This window comes from Zootoca vivipara, chromosome 7, assembly GCF_965207765.1.
Source record: "Zootoca vivipara chromosome 7, rZooViv2.hap1.1, whole genome shotgun sequence".
Classification (NCBI taxonomy): domain Eukaryota; kingdom Metazoa; phylum Chordata; class Lepidosauria; order Squamata; family Lacertidae; genus Zootoca; species Zootoca vivipara.
In genome coordinates, this window is record NC_142590.1 from 41,055,400 (window position 1) to 41,082,553 (window position 27,154).

Here is a 27,154-nt window from a genome sequence, read left to right on the forward strand (position 1 = left end):
ATTATCCACCCAACATTGACAGAAACTTCAACAAAGACTGAAGAGCAAGGGAGGAATGGAGACACAGAACCATAATCTATACCCCAAGCAGCAAATGTGGAGATTTCAAATGCTCTATGTAGTGCAACAGCAATGCCTTTATTTTAAAAGGGGGAACGGGGCTAGCAAGGAAATGTCTCACAATTACAAATATTAAATAACACTTGGATTGAATTGTTTTCATATTTGATCTTGAAGTAAACTTTACAGAGTATTTCAGAGAGTGTTGTCTGGACTTCCCTCAGGACCTGGGAAACACTGATTTTCTTAGGCCAGAATCCCAAACACACTTCCAGTGGTCTAAGCCACAACGTGCAGTGGAGTTTACCTGCCAGTAAACATGCTCTCACTTTAATACTGCAATCCTACACTTACTTTCCTTGAAGCAAGCCTCACTAAATTCAATTCAAGGTTAGTTATAAACCTGAAATAAATCTTATATCCGCCTAGGGAGTAACCTCCACTGAATTCAAACGGGACTTACTTTTGAGTAGACATGCGTTAAGATACTTATGCTAAGGTTATCTACAGAAGCAAAGGAAATCGTCAGCATGTAGCCCCTTCTGCCCCTGGCATAAATTTGTGTGTGGGGTGTGTGTGTGTGTGTGTGTCCCCAACCTACAAATGAGGCTGTTCTAGTCCGCAAATACCTGAGCGGATGAGATCCTGGCCGCATTCTGATCCCGGCAGAATCGGCCCTGCTGCACGAGGCGTGGAGGGGTGGCCGTTACTTTGCCTTTCAGGCGCATTTCCCCCTTTTTCTTGGAGCAACGGCCAGGAGAAAGAAAGCGAAGGCAACCCGCCCGGGGAAGAAGCTGAGCTCCGAAGCCTCGGCGTCTCAGCAGCAACGCCCGAGCACGACGGAACGCTCCTTCGAAGGCGGCAGAACTTTCCAAAGCGCGGCACGTGACGGCGGCGTGCCAGTAAAGGGCAACGCAGCGTTCCAAGCGCGCGCGGCTCGCCCAATGGGAATGCAGCGCTGAGCCTGGGGAAGCGGGAGTCGCTAACACGAGGCAGAACAGGCGGGCGTTGCAACCACCTACGTATCTTTGGCAGGCGTTCCGAGCAATTGCTTAAGGCGTTAGATTTTCGACTTGGCGGGGCTGGATGCAGCGCGCAGCCTTTCTTTCCTTGTTTAGCTGGAACCGAAAGCCCTACAGCAATATTATTGTTCTTTTATTATTTATTAAATTTTTATACTACCCTTCGCCCGAAGATCATAGGGCTGTTTACAGTATTAAAAAAATGTCAGAAACAGCAACTACCGTACTGCCCCGTGTCCCATCATGCCATTGCCACGCTGCTCAGAGGCACGGTATGTGCATGGAACTAAGGGTACCGACGGAAGAACATCGGTGCCAATAAAGCAGGGAACTTATTTTGGCGAGGATCCCAATCGGGGCATGTTGTTAATTAACCCTGAAGCATCTACGAGAAAGCACAAAAAGCACGATCGGGGCAAAGCGGGTGGGAATGCGTGACTAGGGCTGCACACTCAAGCAGACAGGATCTCAGGCAGGACAGTTCCGCGACCAAAGCTTAAACATACAACGCAATTCAGGGATTTCGCCCCCGTTGCCACCACGTAGACGACCTGCGATTGTGCATAACAATCACGCGCTCCCGAGGCGCCCTTACTCCAGCTTGTGTGCTAAGAGGGATGGGGGAGTTTTCAGACCAATCCAGAGGCTTTGCTTCTAGGTTTCTATAAATACCAGAACGTGGCTTTTGGGGAGGAGCTCCTCATAACTGCAGAATACGAAAAAAGCCCTTAAAATTCTCTCCCAGCAGCCGGAGCGCTTATATAGCACCGTTGGGAGGACTTTCACACATGCAAAACACGGGGTTCTTGCATTTACAATAATTGGACAGATGATAGTGGGGATAGAAAACGTTTGAATGCTTTAAGAACTTGTACATTTGGAAAACAATATCTTTGCATATGGCACTTAAGGTGTGTGCTCGCTTACTTGGGGAGCAAACGTCACTGAACACGCAGGACGTTTGCTACCCAAACGTCTAGCTAATTTTGCCCAAGCACATTTGGGCTTGTCAGAAAATGCACGTTAGAAGGTGATTAAAGCAAAACTTACTGAAGCCCCAGCTGTCAAGACAGCCTGTAATTCTAGCTCTTGTGCTTGAACAAAATATGGCTGCAATATACAGTATAGCCAGTTGGGAGAACAGAGCAAATAAGAATGGACAATATTAATATTTTCTTAAAGAAATGAAAAAATAATAAATTACGTTTGGAAACAGGTTGCAGCCCTCAACTTTACCATGCAGAAACAAAATGCAATTCAAAGTTTCTGCAACACAAGAACTCTCAGAATCTTTATCTTCATTTGAAACCTGTGTAAATAATAAGAGTGGTGGATTCCCTACCCTTCTTCATTTTTCCTTAGACTTGAATATCTCTGCCCAACAATCAACAATATTATAAAATGGAAAGTTGAGGTGTCAGGAGCTTAGGTCTTCCCTAACAATTCCCAGAGAGTCTCACTGGAACCAGGACTCCAGAAGCATATACTAAAATAGATGGCACTTATCCTATTAATATTTTCTTCTGAAGCCATTCTTTAGTTTTTCAACATTTACAAATACCAGATCCTTAATACTCTTGTGATTTCAATGTCTATAACAGAACTCTGCTAGTACAAGTGATCTCTGAATTGTCTCTGAAAGCTGGATGGTAGAATTATCTCTACCAGTGTACCAATACTAAATTGCTACTTTGAGTGTTGCTATAATTCATTTTAGTGGGGTTTCTATCACAAAGTAAAAATAATCTAACATTCATTAAGCCATTTAAGATTTCCACAGGAAATTTCAACATTGATCTGATCTGTCTGGATGGGATTAGGTGGCATACTGACACTTGATTCTGTTAATTGACTTTCACACTGCTCTGTATTCTCATTGAAACTAAGGAAGGTACTAAAGACATTTTAACTCCCTATGCCCTGTACTTGAACAAAGGCAGATTAGCATTAAATTACACTCAGTGTGTATAATATGAAAACCCATCTGTTTCTAATATTAGCATATGGACGTCTGATCTCTGGCAAAATCTGTTCAGTCCAAATGGACTCAGCTTTAAAAAAAAGTAGAAGAATAATCCTGGTTGCATATGATTTATATGATGATAAAATACAAAAAGTGTCCAATTCATTATGTTTTCAGTTCATTAAGAAACACTTAAATACAAAAAAATGGATTGTTATTAATAATATGTTTCTGGTTGCTTAAATGTGTACAAATAAAATACATGGTAAAAGTTTATAATATATGCAGGGCTGTTCAGTCAGTTTGAAGGGAATGTTCATTTCCTCTAGCTCTGTGAGAACTTCTAATAACTTTTTAAATATACAAATACTCCCCAAAAAAAGAAAGTGTCTAGAAGTGTTATAAAGCATAATCTTTGTCATCAAGAGGCACTAAAACTGATGAACAGATATCATAAAGCAATCTAAAACAATACTAAAAACAATAAAACGTAAAACAAGTTGTAAAAAACAAGTAAAATATCAAGAGTATCAATCACCCATCACAACACCTTCTGGAACAGCCACGTTTTGTCCTGCTGAAGATACATCCCCAACCAATCACTGCTCTGCAGGAGAGAGCATCCTGCAGGTTCCAAAAAGGTACCAAGTAACCAAGCCATCTGTTATGATGTTGGAGTTGGGCTTTTAGTGTGATGACACCTGCCCTTTGGAACTCGTTCCCATTACATATCAGGCAGGTACCATCTCAGTAGTATTTTCAATGCCTGTTGAAGACTGCCCTTTCAACAAGTTTATCCCTGTTAATCTATGTTTATCCCAGTCAATCTATGTTGAATATATATTTTTTATTAAATATGTAATGGTTTTAGTTGTTTGTATGTAAGCAAGTGTTTTACACATGCTTTTATTGTATTGTGAAATTGCTTTGAGATACTCATAAGAAGTTGTTCGTCATAGCTGCCAAGTTTTCCCTTTTCTCACGAGGAAGCCTATTCAGCATAAGGGGAAATCCCTTTAAAAAAGGGATAACTTGGCAGCTATGTTGTTCGTAACTTAAACAAATAAATGACAAAACCCAACAGAGATTGAGCTCGCTAAATTGAGATGGGTGTTGATTGCCAGATGGGCGTTCCTCATGCATTCACATTTAATCAATTCAATCTGAATTCCATCATTTTGTTTTTTTAAAAAACACCTTGTTGATAATTTCCTGTTTGCAATATCTTGTTAAGCCCCTGAACCAAATAGACTTCAGTGACCAAAGCATTTCAGCATGTGGGCACCACCACGCTTAGCAGTTTTAATGATAGACATCAGACAGACACAGAACACACATGCATCTACCTATGTTTTAGGGTAAGTGCAACACAAATTTCAATGATATGTAATTTTGTATACATTCAGTGTGGTTGGGATTTTGGACAACGCTTACTGCCATGAGTTTCATATTAAATTTCCAATCTAAAACCATGCCCACTCATAGTGTGTCTCACATGTAGGAATCTAATAGTTACCATTTCCCCTCAGCCTTTCACTTGCTGAAAATATTTTTTAATATTTAATACAGATTTGATGCTTTCACATTTCATTTCTTCTAACACAGTAGTGTTTTAATTTCAAAACAGTAATAACCACACACACAAATTATTCTATAGCTCATTGTAGGTCCATTAATAGAGCAACTATTTCTATATAACCTATTTTGAAATATGTCCAATTCAGGATACATCCCTTTGACAATACATGTTTCAATTTTACTGCCTGAGCCATAATCCAGTTAAACCAAGGTTCATTGTCAAAAACTGTTGTTATTCTCAAACATCATTTCTGCAATAACCTATTTAAAATTATTCCAGAAGTAAGTATATCATACCAAAGTTGTTCAGTGTTTAGAAATGAGCTACTATTCAAGTAGTAAACACTCTAAATATAGTTATAACTTTCATTTAAAATAGAACAGCTTATGAACTGTTGCTCCAGATTGAATGCTTCATATTAATTTGGAAAATTAATGATTTTAATGTTAGAATAATTTTGCCACAAACAAAAATTAGTTGTAGAATGAAAACTTACATTGTTCGCAGGAAAAAGTCTTGTATGTGTTGTATGAAATTCTTAATCAATTGCAAAGGTTCATTGTATGTATGAACTGAAAAAAGACCTGTTTTTACTTTGTCTATATAGCGTCCTCTGTACCTGAGCATGTAATTTGTGTTACTCCGCCCACAGACCGCCCTGTATCTTTGTCCTCCAACAATAACAACCTCTGAAAGAAATGGATATGAAGAGTACTGGCCCAATTTATAGAAAACTGCATGCTCAGAACAAAAATCCAAAAGCAAAATATGAACTTTTGCTAATAGTGTATCCTGACTAAGTGTAGAATCTGAAATCTGACAGTGCTGTAAGAGTACAACAGGCAAATTATTTTGTGAACTTACACCCCAAATCATTTTGTCATTTAGATCTACTTCACATTTTTTTAAATTGAGACTAGACAACTGAGTCTAAAAATAGCTGCTTGGTAAGAAGAGAAAGAATACTATGCATATTTTAAAGATGTGCTAGGGAAGCTTTTATAATAATCTTTTTTAGACGACAACGATAGTGCCATTACTGAATGAAAGGGATGGCAACACCTGTATTTAAACATTCAGAATTTCCATTGATTCTGGTGTGGGTGCATTCATTTTTAGATAGCAGATCAAAACATATTTATTTGATCGGGTCTTTGGGCACGAGAGATGTGGAAATGTTGCAGTATGGATTTTAACTGTTGCTGTTTCACATGTGGCTATGGTTTTTATAGTTTTAAAATGTTTTTCAGGGTGTTTTTTTAAATAATATTTTCGGCTGTAAATATCCCTGAGATTCTCCAGCAGTTTGACTTCACTCTATTGTCTCTCGAGAAAGACAGATGCTAGCAACTGTTGTGAGTTTAGGTGGGGAAGGTAGACTGTATTCCTTCTAATTCCTGGATCCATCAAGGGTTAAAATCTAATGGGGGATCCCATTGTTGAAGCAGGTAGACCAGCTTCTTGGTAGTGTCCCTAAGCATCTGTTGTTAGTATAATATGGGAAGTTGCCAAAGGACAAATGGGTGGGGCCCTTCCCTAGCCTGTATGGTAGTGAGAAGGTGAATAAGGACAGCTGAGTTTGTGAACTAAACTAGAAGCAGGCTTCAGGAAGGAGCTTGAGAGTGAGAGCCATGCTTGATTTCTGCTTGAATCCAAGGCTGTGGCTATGGGGAAGCAAGATCTTCTGAGGCGTTAATGCTGTGAGCTCTTAGGCTCAGCTTGTATATACAGTGGTACCTCAGTTTTCAAACATTATCTGTTCCGGAAGACCGTTCGACTTCCAAAACATTCGAAAACCGAAGCATTTACTTCCAGAAGCATTTACGTACAGAAAACTCAATACGGAAGCTGCATGGCACATTTGACTTCCGAAAAGCGTTTGAAAACCGAAGCAGTTACTTCTGGGTTTTCAGCGTTCAAAAACCGAAATGTTCGGCTTCTGAGACGTTCGAAAACCGAGGTACCACTGTATGTGTAAATAGCCACATATCAAAAAGACACCACAGTTTCGGCTGTCCCTCATCCCAAGGAAACCAAATCCTGGGCAAGCACTTTGAATCCCTGGAATCTCATACCGCTCTGAGATTGGGATTGTGTACAAAAATGCACAAAAATAGCATCATAGTGAGAAACTATATCATGAAGGGGCGTAGACCCTTTGACTCTGAATATTCACCTGGAATTAAGTTCTCCTGAACTCAATTGAGTTTACTTCAGAGTAACTGCATAGGACTACATTGTTTGACTCGCATGATGATCTGATTCTCAAGAGCAGTTACCTGTCTATAAAATGGGAGCAACAGGGCAAACCCAACACAGACTGAATGAATCTTTGCGGATTAAAACGCTTTTAAACAACTGAAGGGGACATAGCTGCCAAGTTATCCCTTTTTTACAGGGATTTTCCCTTATGCTGAATAGGCTTCCTCGCGAGAAAAGCGAAAACTTGGCAGCTATGGAAGGGGATAGCTTTTATTGGACATACTAGATTACTTTGTCTTCTAATGCCTCTTCTTTCAGACACATGCAACAATGCTTCAGTGGAAGATACTACCATTTTCTATATTTATAGTCTTCACAACAGGAAACAAGAAACTAAATTTATCAATAGCTTTTATTAAATTGGCCCAGAAAATGAAATCCCTTTTATTGACAGTTAGCACCCTTTCATATAAATTAATACCTTCAGTAGCTGTCCCATTGCTGCTACTGCCCATGCTGTGAAAAATCCTGGCTGAATAGGTCTCAAGTAGCAAGTGAGTCAGTCTGTGGCTGCAGTAATGCTTGTACTGTTATGAACATCTGAACATATCTTAGAATAGCTGCAGACTCAGAGATATTCTCTCCCCACATGTGATTATTCCTCTGAAATAACAATGCTTCTAGTCTCTCAGTTCTACACACAGAATAGCTAACCTGTGGTTGCTGCTCTCCAACTCCCATGATCCCTAACAACATGCTGGCTGGGGCTGATGGAAGGTGGAGTTGAACCTCATCTGGAGGACCTCAAGTCCCGCTCCTGTTCTACACAGTTACTATTGATATAAATTAAATAGGCATAAGAATGCAAGTGCAATAATCCATGTTTTTAAAGTGTGAGTTATTTGGCATGTGTTGATTAACACTGATATAGCTATTATGAATTATAAGGGAGTGTCTTTAAACCTTGATGAGAATCTGTGCCTGCCCTTTCACACTGAAATAGCAAAAATGGTTTCTATGCATACTAATTTGGAACTAGACTGCACAAAAAACTATTAGTAACTGAAAATAAAAAAATAAAGGGATGGCATTTTGCCAACATAAGTTTTTCATTCTTTCTAGCAATATGATAAAAATGGAACTGCTGAGGTCAGAATCATTCCAAGCCTTTTGTGTGGTTGTGAAGCCTGATATTTAAGCTGCTCCTAATCAAACAGTATAACACCTGCTGAATGCTGCAAGACAGATTGTACTTAGTAGAAAATAAGCAGTTATTTGAAGTATAGGTGTGAAGGGTATCATAAGAATTGAATAGGGACCATATGTGAAATGTGTGCTAAAATGTCAACATAGCAAAAACCATTCTAATCTGCTATTATAGGATCATGCATTTTAGTTGTTCAACAGAAGTAGGTCAAAATCCTTAGCAGATAAATGTCTAATCCAAGATAAACATTAATAAATCCAAAAATAAGATTAAGTCTTTACCTTAAGTACCCAACAAGCTAGCTGAAGTGAAAACCTTTGTCATTTTATAGTGTTCCACTGGCTAAAACATTTGGACCACTCTTTCAAAATATAGAGAATAGGTGTTGTAGAAATGGATTATGTTATGAAGACAGCCATGAAAAACAAGCAACAGGGAAACAAGTCTGGCACAACAGGTTTTACTAGACACCAGCCAGGATTGCTTTAGGTTTGTTCCAATGTTATCTTCAGTCTCTGCAGTCAAAATATGTGGTGACTGACTGTGCATGTCGCTGGTGTTAAGAGATGTATGCAGGCTCCCTTAGCCCCACAGATATGTCTGCCAATTACCTAACGGCCATGGTTATAACATATGCACTAATAACACTTATGTTCTTTAGAGCAGTGTTTCTCAACCAGTGTGCCTCCAGATGTTTTGGGACTACAACTCCCATCATCCCTAGCTAGCAAGACCAGTGGTCAGGAATGATGGGAGTTGTAGTCCCAAAACATCTGGAGGCACACTGGTTGAGAAACACTGCTTTAGAGCAGCCTTTGCCCTCCTGGTGGCTCCAGATATTTTGGATTACAACTCCCACAAGCCCTAGCCAGGAGTTGGTGAAGGTTGCTTTAAAGCATGGGTAGGCAAACTAAGGCCTGGTGGCCAGGTCCGGCCCAATCACCTTCTAAATCCGGCCCGGAAACCAGCATATTTTTACATGAGTAGAATGTGCCCTTTTATTTAAAATGCATCTCTGGGTTATTTGTGGGGCATAGGAATTCGTTCATTTTTCCCCCTTCCAAAATATAGTCCGGCCCCCCACAAGGTCTGAGGGACAGTGGTCCGGTCCCCGGCTGAAAAAGTTTGCTGACCCCTGTTTTAAAGCTTTGGTTGCTACTTTTGGAACTTGGCCTTTTGCGTATACAGTGGTACCTCTGGATAAGTACTTGATCCATTCCGGGGTACCGTTCTCACCCCGAAAAGTACGTATCCGGAGTGATGCTTCCACGCATGCGCGAAGTGCCGATAGAGCACTTCTGTGCATGCGTGAAGCGTGCAGAATGCTTCTGCGCATGCGCACGCGGCAGAACCCGGAAGTAAACACTTCCGGGTCCACCACGTTCTTAAGCTGAAAATATGCAACCTGCAGCAAACGTAACCAGAGGTATGACTGTATTGGACTACTACCTGCCCGTGGCTGCTTGTCTGCAGTCTCTGGAACCCCATCTATGCCTTCCCTGGATTCATTCAGTAATCTCTAGTTCTTTGGACTGACAGCCAGTATCCCAATGCCACACACACACACACACACACACACACACACACACACACACAGGGTTGCAACTTCTGACCACTTGTGGTTATAAGCACACTGGGCCATATAATAATAATATTAATATTAATAATAATAATACACCAAATCATAGTTTGGACCAGGGGTCAGCAAACTTTTTCAGCAGGGGGCCGGTCCACTGTCTCTCACACCTTGTGGGGGGCCGGACTATATTCTTTTTTGGGGGGGGGGATGAACTAATTCCTATGCCCCACAAATAACCCAGAGATGCATTTTAAATAAAAGGACACATTCTACTCATGTAAAAACACTAGGCAGGCCCCACAAATAACCCAGAGATGCATTTTACATAAAAGGACACATTCTATTCATGTAAAAACATGCTGATTCCTGGACCGTCCGCGGGCCGGATTTAGAAGGCGATTGGGCTGCATTCGGCCCCCGGGGCTTAGTTTGGGTACCCCTGGTTTGGACTATTCCATTAGAGGCACAGCCACTTCTGCTGTGTTGTTAATGTGAAAAGATGAACAGGAGATACACTGGGCAATTATATGGACTTTTGTGTATACATTCTGGTGACATTATAAGCTAGATACCAACACCTCAACCAACTGTCATTTTGTTGGAAACTTATAAAACATAAGACTGTTGTTTATATAGTTGTCCTGTTGTACTGCCTGGGATGAATTACCAGTACTTTTTTGTATAACTGCAATCAGATTAAACCACTGATTCCCAAGAGAGAATGGTAATTTCTGTGCTTACTCAGCCATGGATTTATATTTTTCTGACTTGTTTTGGGGCAATCTATATATGGAGACCATTCCATTTTGCTGTTAGAGAGGAGCCACTGGAGAGGGTGTTGGTTTAATGTATCCATGTAGGTCCTACATAGCCCCTGTGTACACAGTTTACTTATTTTAATTATTTTTAACTTGGAAGGTTATGATCAGTCTATGATTTTTGGAAGTTGATTTAATTTTAGACTCTAAACCAGGCATAGGCAACCTTGGCTCTCCAGATGTTTTGGAACTACAACTCCCATGATCCCTAGCTAACAGGGCCAGTGGTCAGGGATCATGGGAGTTGTAGTTCCAAAACATCTGGAGACCCAAGGTTACCTATGCCTGCATTAGAGATTGCCTCTTCAGAGGAAGTATTTTTACAGTATTATTCTCTCAGAAGAAAATACATTTTTTTTGTTCCCCTTTGTGAAAATGCAGATTGTAGGTTGCTTCAAATACAGGAACATAGGAATATATAAAGCCATCTTATACCAAATCAGGCCATTGGTCCAGACACTACATTGATTGGTAGCAGCTCTCCAGGGTTTCAGGCAAGAACCGTTTCCCAGTCCTACCTGGAGATGGTGGGGCTTGAATGAACCTGAGACCTTTTGCCTGCGAAGTAGATGCTCTACCACAGGGGTAGACAACCTAAGGCCCATGGGCCACAAGCGGCCCATGGGGGGGTAATTTAACCAGCCCACAAACCACCCATGAACTGAGCCGCCCGCTCGGTGAGTCCCCGCGTGCTGCGCTAAACCGGCACAGCGCGGTGTGGGGATTCACTTCCGCAGCACTGGAAATCGCGCATGTGCAGATGCTGGAAATCGCATCTGCGCAGACGCCGTAAATCGTGGGCGGGCACATTCACACACGTGTGCAATTCAGCCCACGGAGGGATCTCCGCTGGAGTGAACGAGCCCAGGTGAGGTAAACCTTGCCGAACCCTGCTCTACCAGCCCTTCCCACACGTCAGAACTGCTCTCTCTTTATCACAATAACTCCTACAGAACATGATGCTGTATGATAATCTAAATTAATGATGCTCTTGTTGTTGTTGGTTTTTTAAAAAGTGAATAGTGAACTCTCCTTCATTGGAGGTTTTTGAACAGAGGTTGGATGGCCATCTGTCAGCGATTCTTTAGTTGTGGTTCCTGCATTGCTAGGGGGGTTGGACTAGATGATGCTTTGAGTCCCTTCCAACTTTATGATTCTACTATATGTTTATTGACCATTTTTGTAACTATACTCAAATACTTTTTCAAATAAGGATTCCCTTATAATCAATGAATCTATTTTAGTGCTTTTGACTTGCCTCTGAACAGAGCAATGTGTTTGTTTTTTCTTGTTTAGCCATAAGATTCATGCTTGAAATCCTTAAACTCACTTGACCCACATGCTAAAATCCCAACAGAACTGACTCAGCTGTTCATCTTCCCCACCTAGACGACGTGTGTGGAAATGTTTGTCAGATAAAAATCTAAAAAGAGAAAACCTATGTGATCAGCAAGAAAATAAAACGCACGGTTTTGAGGTTTATGTCCACTTGCCATGTTAAAATTTACTTTCTAGAAGGATCAGTCTCCAAAAGGACATTCCAACTGTGAGTTACATGTGACAGAGCAGGAACAGGATAGGATAGTTTCTAGGCACTCTTGAGACAGTGGAGCACAGCGCTACACAGGTGGGGGAGATTAACATCAGAGAGTTATATTCTTGCGCTACCAGAATGCTCATGAAGCATTCCCAATGCCAAAGCCAAAAAGGGCAAGAGCAGGGGAAGAATAGAGCTTAAGAAAAATCATTTGCTTATTTAAAGCTTGTTTCCAAGCTCTGCAATGTTTTACTATTCTACCTGCAAAGGAGACAGTATTAAAACATTCCTATTGGAGTCAAAGGACAGGCTTCCCTCTACCCACTTTCTGCCCTCACACCATGCAACAGAGGATGGGATCTTGAATAACTCTGCAGCCAATAAACTCACCAAGTTGTATAATTCAATAAGGTATATGGAAAGGGTCCACATCTGTCAGTCCACACATGTCCACAAACTTAGAGCACATAAGCAGAAACCAGTTAAAGGACATTTTGTACAAGCAGCCAAGACTTCCAATAAAGAGGGAAAGACAGATTATCAAGATTTGTCATGTCAATTGTGCATAGCATATTCCTGCACCATAATTGCTGTTCATAACTATGTGACAGATACAGTATATAAGTACTGTATATAAATACTGAATGGCAATGCCCATCAACTTTGACTGGGGAGCGATGGTGGCGATGGCAGGTGTGAGCAGGTGGGGGCGGCAGCATGGTGGGAGGGGTGCCCTGGATTTAGCAGGGGCCCCAATGTGAGTCATGTGCATGACTGTCACACTCGGCCTTCTCTGCCTCCTCAAGTATGGGGGTGGCGGAGCTCAGCCCCGTCCCAGCAGAAATGGGGGCTCATGGGAGGGGCTGAAGACACCTCAGCCCTATAGAGTTGGCGCCTATGACTGGAGTTTAGTCCCTTAAACCCAAGGCTGGATTTGGTTTGATGAGGCCCTAAGCTACTGAAGGTAATGGGGCCCTTTATATGTCCAGCTGTCCTCTGTCAACAACAAATTGTAGCTTTTTTGTGTTGAATATATGCTATATGTTAATTTATGGACCTAATAGCCATTTGCACCTGCAGAATGTAGGCACCCTATATATAGAAATGAGCAAATCAGTGATATTTTAGGGAGCAGGCAGGGCCCATTACTAACATCTATAGGAGCCAACACAACACAACACAACACACTGTTGCTGTATGTAGGTTTTATTTTATTTGTTTTTTTATCTTATATTTTGGAAATGTACATCCAGGTGTTTTTTTTCCTTTAAACTTTTTTTGGGGCCCCCAAGAGAGTGGAGCCCTAAGCTGTAGCTTGTTTAGCCTATACATATATCCGGATTCCTCAGCCCTATAGAGTTGGCGCCTATGACTGGAGTTTCGTCCCCTAAACCCCATGCACAGGGTATATTCGGAAAGGGTTATCGTGCAGTTCGGGTGATGATGCGTGCGAAATTCCTGTCGAACTCAGTAGGGCTTAACGCCCGAGTAAGCATGGCACAGATATTTAGCCATGCGGCTCGATCCTGTGGCATGTTTACTTGCAAGTAACCTCCACTGTGCTTAACGGGGCTTATTCCCTCCCGTGCCAGTGTGGCTTTGGACATGAGCCTTCCTCAGAGAGTCGCCTGGAACTGGTCGCCGTCACCTCTCTGGGCTCTTGCTAACCCCTTTCCCCTCCCTCGCGCCGCTCAGCTATCCAGGAGCAGCCAAAAAAAGGGACTCCCCTGGCTGTGACGTGTGTTGCCATGGTGACGTCCGGACAGCGTCTCGCGGAGGGAGGGGGAGGGAAAGAAGGGATGAAAACAAACATGGCGGAGAGGAGCAAGACGACAGAAACGGGTCAGTTATTCTAGCGGCAGTCCCGGGCGGCGTGGGGTTGAGGGGGGCGGGCGAGGGAGGCGAAGGCGGGAAGAGCTGGCTGGAGTCTATGGAAGCGAGCGACGGGCGGTGGAAACAGCCCTCGTTTAGGCGGCAGGGAGGTGCGGCCTTGGCGGAGGGAACCGCCGAGGGAACTTGGGGCCCCGCTGAGGATTTGGCGGGGGACGACCTTGTGGGGGTCCAGGAGGAGCTGTGTGAGGAAGCGTTACCTGCTCAGAAGGCGAGGGAAGCGTCGCTCTCCTGGAATGCGGGGGTCGGAAGGAAGCCTGCTCATAAAGGGGATATCTGAGGGGTCAGACCCCCACTTTGATGAGGCAGAAAAGGAGGCCCCCGCTAGCCTAGGCACAAACACCTAGTTGAGAACGGAGTTTTAGGGCACAGGGAGGTTTAGGGCACATTTCACAAAGTATGAGGTAATGGTGGTGGAGAGTCGACGGGGGCCAGAAAACAGCCAGAAAAGCAATTCGGGGATCGGCTGGGATTGCAATCCTGTGCAGACGTACAGGGGAGCTGAGCAAACATGTTTAGGGTTGCTCTATCCTTCAGAAATCGCAGCCCAGTCTGGAGGAGTTTGATATGTTTAACCCCAGAGGAAAGCGTTGCTGAAGGACTTGCTCCTTACAGATGTGCATCGGATTGCAGTCGTTTTTTAAAAGGGATCATGCTGACAGTTCAAATATGTAAGAGGAAGGAGGAACTGAGAGATTAAGGTTTGCCCTCTGAAGGTAACATACTGGTGTATAATTTTATGAAAATCCTACTGATGGGGATTAAGTTGCTTGCTATCATGTAGGGTGTGAAGTTGCAAACTTTTACAGCATCAGACTAGGGCATTTTGAATGAGAAAAAGACATCTTGCTATGTTGGGTGCTGCATATAAAATGCAGAGGTGTGTGAAAATTAGTAAAAAGATGAGAGGGAGGAGAGCTGTTCTCACAAATTTGTAAATCTCATATTTTATGTAAATCTCAGATCTATTTTGCACCATCTTGGGAGCAGTGCCAAATCATACCTATGCTGACATGAATAAAATGCATTTTGACCCTCCTGAATTCTAGTTTTTCTCGAAGGCCCCACATATTTCACTAATTTACTACAGTTACATTTCTAGATGTATATTAGAATGTCAAACTGGCAGGCACTGCTGTCCTTGACATGTCTATTTAGAAATAAGTCCTGCTTTGTTCAAAAGTAAGTGTCTGCAGGACTGTACCCTAAAGAGCTTTGTTCAAATGTTACATCACTGCACATAAAAGGGATTTTCATATTTTTTTTAAAAAAATCTGAAGCAAGGGGGGAGAGTTGGGCCCTTAAAAAATTATATCGACATGTGCAGTAAATGTAGAGAGTCCCATATTTCAAGGGGATCTAATCTATGTTATCAAGATAACACTTCTTTTGTAGAGGTATTGCATTTTCCTTGCAACAGAATACAGGTCCTGTATTGCATTTTGTGTGCTGGAATTATAGAAGTTTTGCCCCAATACCATGTAAATTGTGAAAGCTGTATAGAATGCAGTTGTATGACTGTCAATGGGAACTCCTTGACTGTGTCTGGGCCATTATTGTAATGCAATTTCCCCATTTATTGCTATTATGTGCTTTTAAATAATTTCCTTCTCATTCTACTGAGGTAAACATTGCCCTACAGTGCCAATTAAGCATAGCAGTATTAACATGACACTTTGGCACTTTTTGTTGTTGCTATATATCAGGGCTATTCTCCTTCACATCTGGAGGAATGTCTTAGAATTTCATTAACTTGAAGGGGGAGGGTAGAAGTTTAGTTATCTGCAGTTTCTTTGGATTTATAAAAAAAGATTAAAGCGGAGAACACAGTCTACCTGCAGTGAGGTCATACTCCACCTCAGTTATGCAGGGATGAGTTTCATGATGCTGTCTTTTAAAAGGGACTTGGAGTACTGCTTGAAGCCTAAATTTTTGGTAGCAGCTCAGTTTATTTTATCATATGGAAGAAGATTGACATTTTGCTTGTGGAATCAAGACTTATTTATTTACCTGAAGCATTTTTAACCTGTTCTTCAGCCAAAACAGGTTCCCAGAGAGATTTACAAATATCAGTAATAAGACCGTCCCTGCACTCAGGCTTATCATCTGAATGACATGACACAAAAGGAAAGGTGTTTGGAAGGGAGGAGGAAAAAAGCAAAGTCAGGCAGAAGGTTTTGTAAGGACCACTTGAAATGGAGATAATGTGAGGAGTGGGAAAAGAATAGTTTCTGGTCCGTCAGAGCAGTGCTAATGGAGTGGACCTTTCCATTTCTTTTGCATCATGGTGAAATGTCTGCTGCTAGATGACAATTGATAGAAATAGGAGCTGGCTTGTCACCAGAGATGATGGTGGTGTGTTTTCTCTCCTCTCCACATCTGCTGCAGCCTTTATTGCAAGAATAGTGACTCTAGATGTGGTTGCACACCAACTCCCATGAGCACCAGCCAGCATAGCTAATGGTCAAGGGTGGTGGGAGTTGTAATCCAACAACACTGGGGAGCCATAGGTTCTCCATCATTTCAAGAAGATCTAAATAAGATCTTCTTGGTTTGATACCTTCTTGGGGAAGTCACCTTCTTTGTGTACTACTCTGTGTCTACTAGTGGTACTCTCCTGGACACCCTATCTCCTTATGTGATATTGTACCATGTTACCTTCCTTAGATTTTGTGTCCATGTGTTTTATAGTGTCCATGCGTTACACAGAAACACAATACTAGCTGGTATCTATATTGGAAATTGATTTTAAGTATATGCTGTTTTTATTTTAAACTAGATAGATAGATAGACACACAATTGTTTTTTAAAATTGTTTTTTACATGTCCTTTTATTTTAACTATTTTATATATGTATCTGTTTTAAATAAATATATGTAAATATGCTTTATTATAGTGTAAATTTCTTCGAAATTCCACATAGGAAGCATATAATAAAGGAAATAAATAAAATGATAGCCAGAACTAGGATTTTGGAAACTACAGTACTAGTTTAAGCACAGTGTGCAGGGATTATAGACTGGTGAGAAGAAAGGACAAAGTCTGGGTTGTTGCCTATGTTGTTGTTTAGTCGTGTCCGACTCTTCGTGACCCCATGGACCAGAGCACACCAGGCACTATTGTCTTCCACTGCCTCCTGCAGTTTGGTCAGACTCATGTTGGTAGCTTTGAGAAGACTGTCCAACCATCTCGTCTTCTGTCGTCCCCTTCTCATTGTGCCCTCAATCTTTCCCAACATCAGGGTCTTTTCCAGGGAGTCTTCTCTTCTCACGAGGTGGCCAAAGTACTGGAGCCTCAGCTTCAGGATCTGTCCTTCCAGTGAGCACTCAGGGCTGATTTCCTTAAGAATGGATAGCTTTGATCTTCTTGCAGTCCATGGGACTCTCAAGAGTCTCCTCCAGCACCATAATTCAAAAGCATCAATTCTTTGGTGATCAGCCTTCTTTATGGTCCAGTAGGGACTGACATTCTTATTTATCCCTCTCTTATTCAAAACAAAAATGGCCTCTTGTGAGGCCAGTAACAGTCTGGGGATCAAATTTTCACCAAGTAAGTAACTTTTAAAACCAACTGATTTTTGAAGTTGCAATAGGGGTAGTAACAACCATAGGAAATGTGAATTTCAAAGTAACTGACATCTGTCCTCTTGTGTGGTTATCATTTGAGATGCTTTCCAAACCTGTTGGAACTTTTCAAGCCACACATTTACCCTCCCTTATCTTAACATTTCATTGTTCCTTTGAAGTGGTAAACTCTGCTGGCTAGATTGTTTTGTCATATAAAAACAGCAAAGAGTCTTGTGGCACATTAAGGACTAACAAATTTATTAAGGCATAAGCTTTTATGGGCTGAAGTACACTTCATCAGCTGCATCAAATGTTATATTTAGTTGGTAGGTTCTGTCCACATGGGTGTAAAAAAAAAGGAACAAAAGTTGTACCACCATCTTCAAGTGATATACTGTAATATAAATTATTGAATTTGGCTATTCAACAGTGGAATCCTAAACTGGAGGGAAAGGATTTTATACTACCTGAAGATTCTATTTTATTATCAGTGGAACATTTTCTCCAACTTCTAGATAAAGCTACTGAATTCAGTTTTCTTTTGTGTATGTGTAGTTGCATGCCACCCTAATTGCTGAGTAATAAATAATAATAATAATAATAATAATAATAATAATAATAATAATAATTTATACCCTGCCCATCTGGCTGGGTTTCCCCAGCCACTCTGGGCGGCTTCCAACAAAATATTAAAATACAATGGTCTGTTAAACATTAAAAGCTGCCTTCAGATGTCTTCTAAAAGTCTGGTAGATGTTTTTTTCTCTTTGACATCCGAAGAGAGGGCATTCTACAGGGTGGGTGCCACTACCGAGAAGGCCCTTTGCCTGGTTCTCTGTAACTTGGCTTCTCGCAGTGAGGGAACCGCCAGAAGGCCCTCGGCCCTGGACCTCAGTGTCCGGGCAGAATGATGGGGGTGGAGACGCTCCTTCAGGTATACAAGATTCCAGGGGTTCTTGGCCCTTACCCAGGGTTTGTGTTTCCTTTTGGAAATGCGGCACAGCAGGGACCGTGGGTTTTTATGATACATGGTTTATTACACCTTAAGCCTGTGATGGAGGTGTTCACATCATTAACACCCCAAATGGGTCTTATTTCTTCCTTAGTCACAGCATGGCTTACTCTCTGTGCTTGCTGTTTTGCTTCTGGCCCACATCACTGCAAACTCAGCTCTAAACTCTACCTTTTGTCCTTCTCACTAACTTCAGGCTGGGGGAGCATCCCCACCCATTTGCTGTCTCTCATGGAGCTCCTTTCCTTTGTTTCCCTTGTTGGCTCATCCCCCAGGCAGTCACCTCATGAGGAAGCTAACTTGGCATGTATTTTAACACTTGCTGGATCCAGGGGTTCATGAAGCTGGCCTAACTTGATTAGTTTTTAACACTTGCTGGGTCCAGGGATTAGAAGGGTCTAGCACATAAGCATAGGGTTTTTGTTAGGTTTTTTTTAATAAAAAAAAACATGGGTAAAGATAGCACCAAAGCGGTGACATTACGAGGGGCATGCTTGGGTTGGGAGGCTGGCTTCTGCTTGTGGGGGGTGGGGTAGAACCTCAGTTAACTGAGTACTTTCAATGCTTTTCAATAACTTTTGTGGGTCAGGGGAGGGGGAAGATGCCCTGCTGCCCTCCCTTGGTTATGCCCATCATCTGGTACCCACAAACTCATAGCAATACACCCACCCACAAACCCACAACCACCCGTTTGTATATTTACCTGCCAACTGAGAACAGCATTACATGCATCCGATAAAGTGGGCTCTGATCCACAAAAGTATATGCCATAATATTTATTCTTTCATGTGAACTAACAAAATTGTTGTTGTGGCTACACTAATGCAGTTAGCCTGCTGGAAGTAATGTTATAAAGGAATCTAAACTGGATAATGCTTTGTACCTACTGTTAACATTTTAAGGTTGAGATCATATTCATTGTACATGAGAGTAAGTTAAATTGACCTCTGGGATTTACTTCTGCTTGTATTGTTATCATTTGCTGATATTAAACAACATACAGTATTAAATTAGCTGAGGGCAAATACTAAATTCCTTCTTCCCTTGAATCCCTTCTCTTGAAAATATGACTATGAAAAAAAGAAGTAAGTGAACCTTCTTGCTGCTGGAAAGCAGGCCCTTACAGTTCACCCAAAGGGAATATGGTCATTTACAGAAATAAAATCTCCCACCCTTGAGTTAGATGTGGGATGGTTCAGAAGTCCTGCCCAGAGAAAATAACCTCTTCAACCATCTCCTCAATAGCCTTTTCTTTCCACTTTACAAGGATAGGTAGTCTACACAGGATTGGTGCTAGGTCTTTACCTCTGAGGCACAATCTGGAGGGATTGTGTTGGGTCAGACCCTGTAAAAAAAATATGAAGGGTTAACTTACTCAGAGGAACAGTTATGTGACATCATTACAACAACTGGCCCTTGAAACAGTTTCATTCATATTGCTAAAGAACACAGTGTTTCAAGCTCTGTTCCTGAATACCATGCAGACTTAAGCACTTCTCAGTGTTTTCAGTAAAGTACATTTTAGGATAATTTGCCCTGTCTTTTTGCTATTTTAAACCGCTTTTCTTTTCCAAAGATTAAGGAAAAAGACTGGCGATTGCAGACTTTGGCAAGAGTAATAGTTTAGCAATAGCAGTTCTTTCTGATTTAGTCCTATTAAAGTCTACTTTGCTGTACACTCTCTATAGAAGGAAATGTTACATTCTTTTTCAAATTAGACTACTGTAGTTTGGATCTTTCTTTTACAGAAAAGTGCAGAGATGTTATAATATGTATGAACTAGTCAAAATAAAACACAAAAGACCAATTTCTCAAGTGATTTCATTAAAGAGGTGATAGGATTGTTTCAAAGAAACCATGCATTATATTTAACTAACTTGGTTAAACAAAAACTAACAGATATCAAAGTCTTTCTAAATTCTAATTTGAAGAGGATATAAAAGTAATCAGTTTCAGAAGTATTGCAAGTAATTGTGCTACACTTTTGCTTTTACTGATGTAGAAAAATAATTTTTGGTAGAGCAATTGATATTGGCACCTGTGCATCAGGTTTGGTATTTGAGAGCAAGCAAGTAGGAAAATAACCACAGTTTTCTTAAAGGAAATGCTGTCCTTTCCATAGATATGAATTCCCAGATAATTTGCCTGGGTTTAGGGATGCTTTCAGCCTTGTCTTCATTTGGAGTTAGTTGTGCTAGCAAAGTGGAGCTAATGCATTAGAAATCCTGCTCTGTTTGTTTCTACTTTGTTTATTTATTTATTTTTACAAACAACTGCCATGCATGCACTCTTTGCTGCAGCTTTCAGTTCCTTCATGTTTTATTACTGCTGTGCACACATGTATTGATAAAATATTGTGTGATTGTGTATATGATTAAACTAAGATTCTATTTGTATAGTGTTTTACCTATGCACATGTGCACATGGAGCATTTGTGAAACATTAGAGGAATGAATTACGTAATCCTCTAATTTTTAACCAAAAGTGTATGTGTTTATTTTAAATTAACAGTTGATTTCCCTACATAATTGAATATAAATGTAACCATATATTTACACGATAAAAGCAGTGTGTCAAATTAACCCAATATATGCTTTTATGAAATCAACATTCCCAGTTAGGACTCTGAATCATTTGAGAATGTGAGATCTTGATTACAAAGGGAGAAGAAAATAGTAGTTAATGCAAGTAAGCAGAGGGCTGCATGCTCTAGCCATAGGATGGCTGACCAGCAGATGGAAAAAGAGGTCTCCCATGGCCCTACTTATTTGACCATGATTGGAATTTTAGCAATTTTAGGCAGATATGGATGAGCCCTATGTGTATTATTCCATTATCTGTTCATTTGGTTAGAACAAAATTCATAGGATTCCAGCATAGGGGTGCACAAATGCTTGGATCCATTCCCTATTACAGTACACTAGCTACCATCAGCAAGTCCATTGAAGCTACTGTGCATGGCAACTGCATTTTAAAGCCCATTGTAGAAGCTCTGTTTTAATGTTTGTGTACCACCTTAGCTAGTGCACAATTCATTGGTTGAATTTGCTGGCCATCTAATCTGGGAGATGGTGATCAGGTTACCACAGTGTCTTGCTGTGGAAAATGTTTATAATATATGATGTGACTGTCTCTTTAGGGAAAGCTCTGAACTTCATGCTCTGCAGTGGAACTGTGGGTCTATTCTAAATAATAATTAGCCTCACACACGTTGATAGAGTCCTATGCAAAATACAGTATCTAATAAGGCCTTGTTTTTAGACCACCTGTTATTGGGGGGTATTGAAGCAAGGTAATTGCCATTGCCAGATCATTAGCTCCTGAAATCTCATTGCTACTGGGAAATGCTGTTTATCAGACACTATTATAGAATATACTTGGAAAACATCATAGCATATGAGTGAGTATTATGTTTCATCACCTGTACAAACTATTAAAATTACAAAGGAAGATAATCTCTGTGTTCTATTTTGGTATCAAGTTTACAATAATATCTAATTAACTTATTTTTATTCCAACAGGTAGTGACATAGGAATAGATGACATTATCACAGGAAACTTAAACAAGTGCACCGCTGTTCCACCAGGGTATTTTGGACAACCAAAAAAGGGACATCTCATATTTGATGCCTGCTTTGAGAGTGGTAAGTAGAATGTTATTTATAAAACAATATGATGTTGCAGACATCTATGAGCTTGTCATCTTAGACCACAAAACGTTTATAAACAGTTATAACCAAGAATGTTATACTTGGTGAATTGATTTTAATTAGTTTATTCTTTTGGATGTTGCAAATGTATACATCATGTGTTGAATGTTGCTTCAACATGCATAGACAGAATTGTATTGCTGTGGACATAATCTAGAGATTTAGAACACTGATGAATTATTTTGGCCACTGACATCATCATTTCATTTCTATTATACTTTTCTCTATATGTTACACTTAGACCATGACAAAATTCCAAGAGAATAAATACATCAGCAATGCACTGCTATCCTTCATACCTCCATGTATATACAATTTAAAATAGTTTCATAATCACAAATAATACAATAATCTCAAAATAATTCTTTCATAATTCATTACTAACAGGAAGAAAGTGAGATGCCATGTCACCCAGTAGGTTGTAGCAGCAGAGCAAATCCTTTTAAAGACCTGCAGAAAAGGATGTGTCAATCCTTAGTCCTAGATGTTGGCAGGAACAAGATAAAATTGGTTTTGTCCAGAATGGTTTTGTCCAGTCTTTTCTATAGAAATATTCACAGGACAAGGAACATAGTTCATGCTTTGTAAACAGAAAGTCCTAGGTTCAATTCTTGATATTGTTGGTTTAAAAGCGTATCTGAAGAAGTGTGCATGCACACGAAAGCTCATACCAAAATTAAAACTTAGTTGGTCTTTAATGTGCTGCTGGAAGGAATTTTTTTATTTTGTTTCGACTACGTCAGACCAACACGGCTACCTACCTGTAACTTGGTTTAAAAGATCAGAAGTGAAAGCTCTTTCCAGTTGCAGTACTCACTAGTGGTCTAGAATGGCAAGTATAGTACGTATAGGGCAGATTTCTATGTCCAGAGCGAGTAGTATAGTTGACTGTTCTTCAGCTCTCTAGGTGTTACAGTGGCATCTTGGGTTACAGATGCTTCAGGTTAAAGACGCTTCAGGTCACAGACTCCACTAACCCAGAAATACTACCTCAGGTTAAGAACTTTGCTTTAGGATGAGAACAGAAATTGTGCAGTGGTGGCGCGGCGGCAGCGGGAGGCCCCATTAGCTAAAGTAGTACCTCAGGTTAAGAACAGTTTCAGGTTAAGAACGGACCTCCAGAACGAATTAAGTTCTTAACCCAAGGTACCACTGTATTTTGCAGGGTGCTTTCCATTTTGACTTCAGTTGACATCTTTGAGAGATATATGACTAAAATGTTTTGCAACTCTGAACACTTTTACTAATAATGTTTTACTTGTGAGGTAGAGGTTTCCTGAAATTATTTTTCTGACATTTAGTTTATTTCTTCCAGAAAACTCTTGCAGTTTCTAAAGTGGAATGTTGTCTCTTTGCCCTATTTGAACATAATGGATTGGGGGTCATAAATAAGTATTGGTTAGGTCATAAGTTTTAGTTTTGATACTTCTGCTCAGAACAGAGTGCTTTCATAATTCTCCGTAATGATGTTGAAAATAGTTGGCCTTTGTAAAGGTTCATTCCCCCCCCAGCTTGTTAACTTTAAAATGGTAAGTAACCTTCAGTCATCTTCTAACTTGTATTTATCTGTTTTATCTATATAATAGTAAAGTGATAAACAATGCTGCACATTTAAACAAGTTAATACAGCTAGGTACTGGTATAATCTCTAGAATATGACCTATCTTTTGTTGGGCAGTACACATGACAAAGTTAACTAGCTATATTTTTGTTTTGAAAGCAATTATAATAGAAGCAAAGAATCTGAGGGACCAACAACAGCAAGTAAATGTTCAAAGTGCACCCTTTCCTCACCCATTGTGCTCGACAAAAATGTTATCCCCTCCCCTCTTTGTACTTGCTCTAGATATCATTTGGTTCCTATCCTTTTTGAGAAGTAGCATTCTGTTACATGTGTTTGCATGCAATTTTAGTTAGTATTAGAACTGTGGATTCTAGAACTGTGGGGTGTCTCTTGTTCATAGCCTTGAACTCACTAGGTGTCTCTAGACAGCTCAAGCACAGCCTTACCACCCAGCATATGCAGAATTATTGCAGCTGTTTGATGAGCATTTATATAAATTATCCTGAGCACTCAGAAATACTGTATAAACATCAAATGTTGTTTGAAAGTTTCATGCGGGTTCTAGCCTCCATATCTTGGTGGGCAACGCTTGAAAAATAGTTTTGGACAAAATTGGTTATTTAGGTCGGAATAACTGCATAGACTTTTCTATGTATATAATAATACACACACACATGAAAAACAAGCTTATTGTGGGTAGCGTCACATCATTTTGAGTGTGTCCTAATGATAATCATTTTTAGCTTAAAATGTTACATCAATGCCTTTGATAGATATCCTTATGTTGAAGAAATTGTTATGATGGTTCACAAATATTGCAAACGCTACTCAAGGAAATTGTTTTATAACTACTTTTTTTGTAGCATCTCATCCTGTTTCCAGATACCTGATGTTATACTATTTCAGGGTAAGATAGAACTTACACTGTTATTATATAATCTCACTTTGTGTGTATCATAGAATCATAAAATTGTAGAGTTGGAAGGAATCCTGAGGGTCATCTAGTCCAACCTCCTGCAATGCAGGAATCTTAACTAAAGTATCCATGGCAGATGGACATCCGACCATCTAAACTAGATATTTGTCATAGCCTGGTTCAATAAAATTTGAGACCAATGAAATTTTAAGGAGATTCCAACTAAACATTAGGAAAAACCTTCTGACAGTAAGAGCTGTTCAAGAGTGGAATGGGCTACCTCAGAAGGTGGTGGACATTCCTGCGTTGGAGGTTTCAAAACAGAGTTTGGATGACCATTTGCCAGGGATCTTCATCTTTGATTCCTGCATTTCAGGGGGTTGGATTATATGGCCCTTGGTGTTCCTAAGTAATTCTCTAAGTGAAAACATGAGCCCCTCATGTAAGCTCCATGAAGAAACACACGTTTTGCATCAAGAAATCCATAACACACTTCACTTGAAAATATATACAATCACAGAAATAAATGTGCATGTGCAGTTACTGTTACTTTATTTGGACAATTTATATTCTACTTATAGTTAAACTCTTAAGTGGTTTGTGTGTATATTGATGGTGAATATTACAATAAATATAGCAGTGTTTATTTTGAATTGTTCATGTTCATTTGGACTGTGTAATATATTTGTGCCTATGTATAGCATAATAGATACAGTGGAAGCTAATTAAAAAACTGGAAATGGCGAAGGAAATATAAAGATTGGTTGTGACTCAGTCTTCATTCAATTTTAGTAACTACCTGAAAGATAATAATATGCTATTAAAATCACTGCTCATAAGTATTTTATGAGACATATTCTGGCAACACTTGTGTAGGAATAAAAAGGGGGAAGAATAATGCTTTTATTTTAAAATTCCTAGATAATGAAAACATTTGTTCAGGAAATGGTTTTTGAAAAAAAATGAATACTTTATAACCTTTTTGATATGTTAAACCATTTTCTGTTCTCTTGAAATTGCTATTTAAACATTATTTGTATCATCACAATCAGACCAGAGCACTGAATTTATTTACTCATATTTTTTAATAATAAAAGCAATAGACCTTTCCTTCCCCCTAACTGTCCCCACAGGGGTGTAAGAAGGGCTACCTTGCCACGAGAGCAGGGGAGAAGAAGCAATGAGACAGCTTTTTCTTAACATGCAAGAATGATACATGCTCTGGTTATGTCCCACTTGGACTCTTGCAATGCACACTGTGGGGCTTCCTTTGAAGGTGACTCAGAAACTACAACTAATACAGAATGCGACTGCCAGAGTGGCCACTGGGAGTGGCCTCCAGGACCATAAAACACGGGTCCTAAAATATCTGCATTGGCTCCCAGTATGTTTCAGAGCACAATTCAGTGTTCATGCTGACCTTTAAAGCCCTAACAGGTAATACCCGCCCCACAGAATCAATCACATGATGTGGCACATGCACATCATTCAAATGGCAGTGCCCATGAACTTGGGGGTGCGTTTGGCCCCCTCAAATATATTATTGCAAGGGCCGAAGGGACCTTGTCCCCTAGGAGTTGGCTGCTGTGCCTGAAGGAGCATCTTCACGTCCTTTGTTCAGCCCGCACATTGAGATCTAGCTCCAAGGACCTTCTGGTGGTTCCCTCACTGTGCGAATTGAAGTTACAGGGAACCAGGCAGAGGGCCTTCTTGGTAGTGGCGCCCACCCTGTGGAATGCTGTCCCATCAGTTGTCAAACTGATTAAAAAAAACTACACAACTTTCTGAAGACATCTGAAGGCAGCCTTTTATCAGGAAAATTAAAATGTTTGATGTGTTTTTATATTATGTTGGAAACCATTCAGAGTGTTGGGGCAACCCAGACAGATGGGTGGGGAATAAGCAATACATTATTATTATTATTATTATTATTATTATTATTATTATTATTATTTCTATTGTGGGTGATTCTTTTTTAAAAATGATGCTGGTTGTTGTAATAATTTTATGTAATAAACCATTTTGTGATGTCTACCTGAAAAGTGCGATAGGAATTCTTCAAGTAATGAATAATAGAAAAGCATACAAAACCATTAAAAGGCTGTACATAACAATCATTAAAATGACTGGCTACTCAAGTAAATTTTTAAAAAGCCACCTAGACCTATCAACATAAAAAGCTTTTAAAAGATATTTGAAAATCAAAAGTGGGTAATTGGGACCCATTCCATGACTTAGCTATCTGCAGTCTACAGATACAGTTTGGGCAGGTTTCATGAAATAAACAATGGTCCATATTTTCTATTTCTTTAATTTATATTGGTTAGAGAACCTATTTAGGAAGATTTGCTGCTGCAAAATCAGCAATTTTACTCTATTTCAAGATGAACATGCTCTATAATGAGACTCAGAGGGAAATAATTTATTAACATCTTTCCTGATAAGCTCAAAATTCATTTGAATACAAAATGTTACCTTTGAAGCATAATATTCCACTGGTTAAGCACATAAAATTCCTCTGATTAGGCA

The 27,154-nt window shown here is 40.2% G+C and overlaps 1 protein-coding gene across 4 annotated transcripts in view; it reads left to right on the top strand.

Annotated features, from left to right (window-relative positions):
- The first annotated feature begins 13,585 nt into the window (after positions 1–13,585).
- Positions 13,586–27,154, top strand: part of BEND5 (BEN domain containing 5) — a 733,139-nt gene continuing 719,570 nt past the window's right edge. For 2 of the 4 annotated variants that reach the window (XM_088674073.1, XM_035121552.3), the window contains exons 1-2: positions 13,586–13,809; positions 21,957–22,079. In XM_088674073.1, the coding sequence (XP_088530199.1) occupies positions 13,716–13,809; positions 21,957–22,079 (217 nt within the window). In that variant the 5' untranslated portion in view covers positions 13,586–13,715. The remainder of the gene's footprint in view (positions 13,810–21,956; positions 22,080–27,154) is intronic. The other 2 variants (XM_060276914.2, XM_088674075.1) reach the window with 1 other exon arrangement.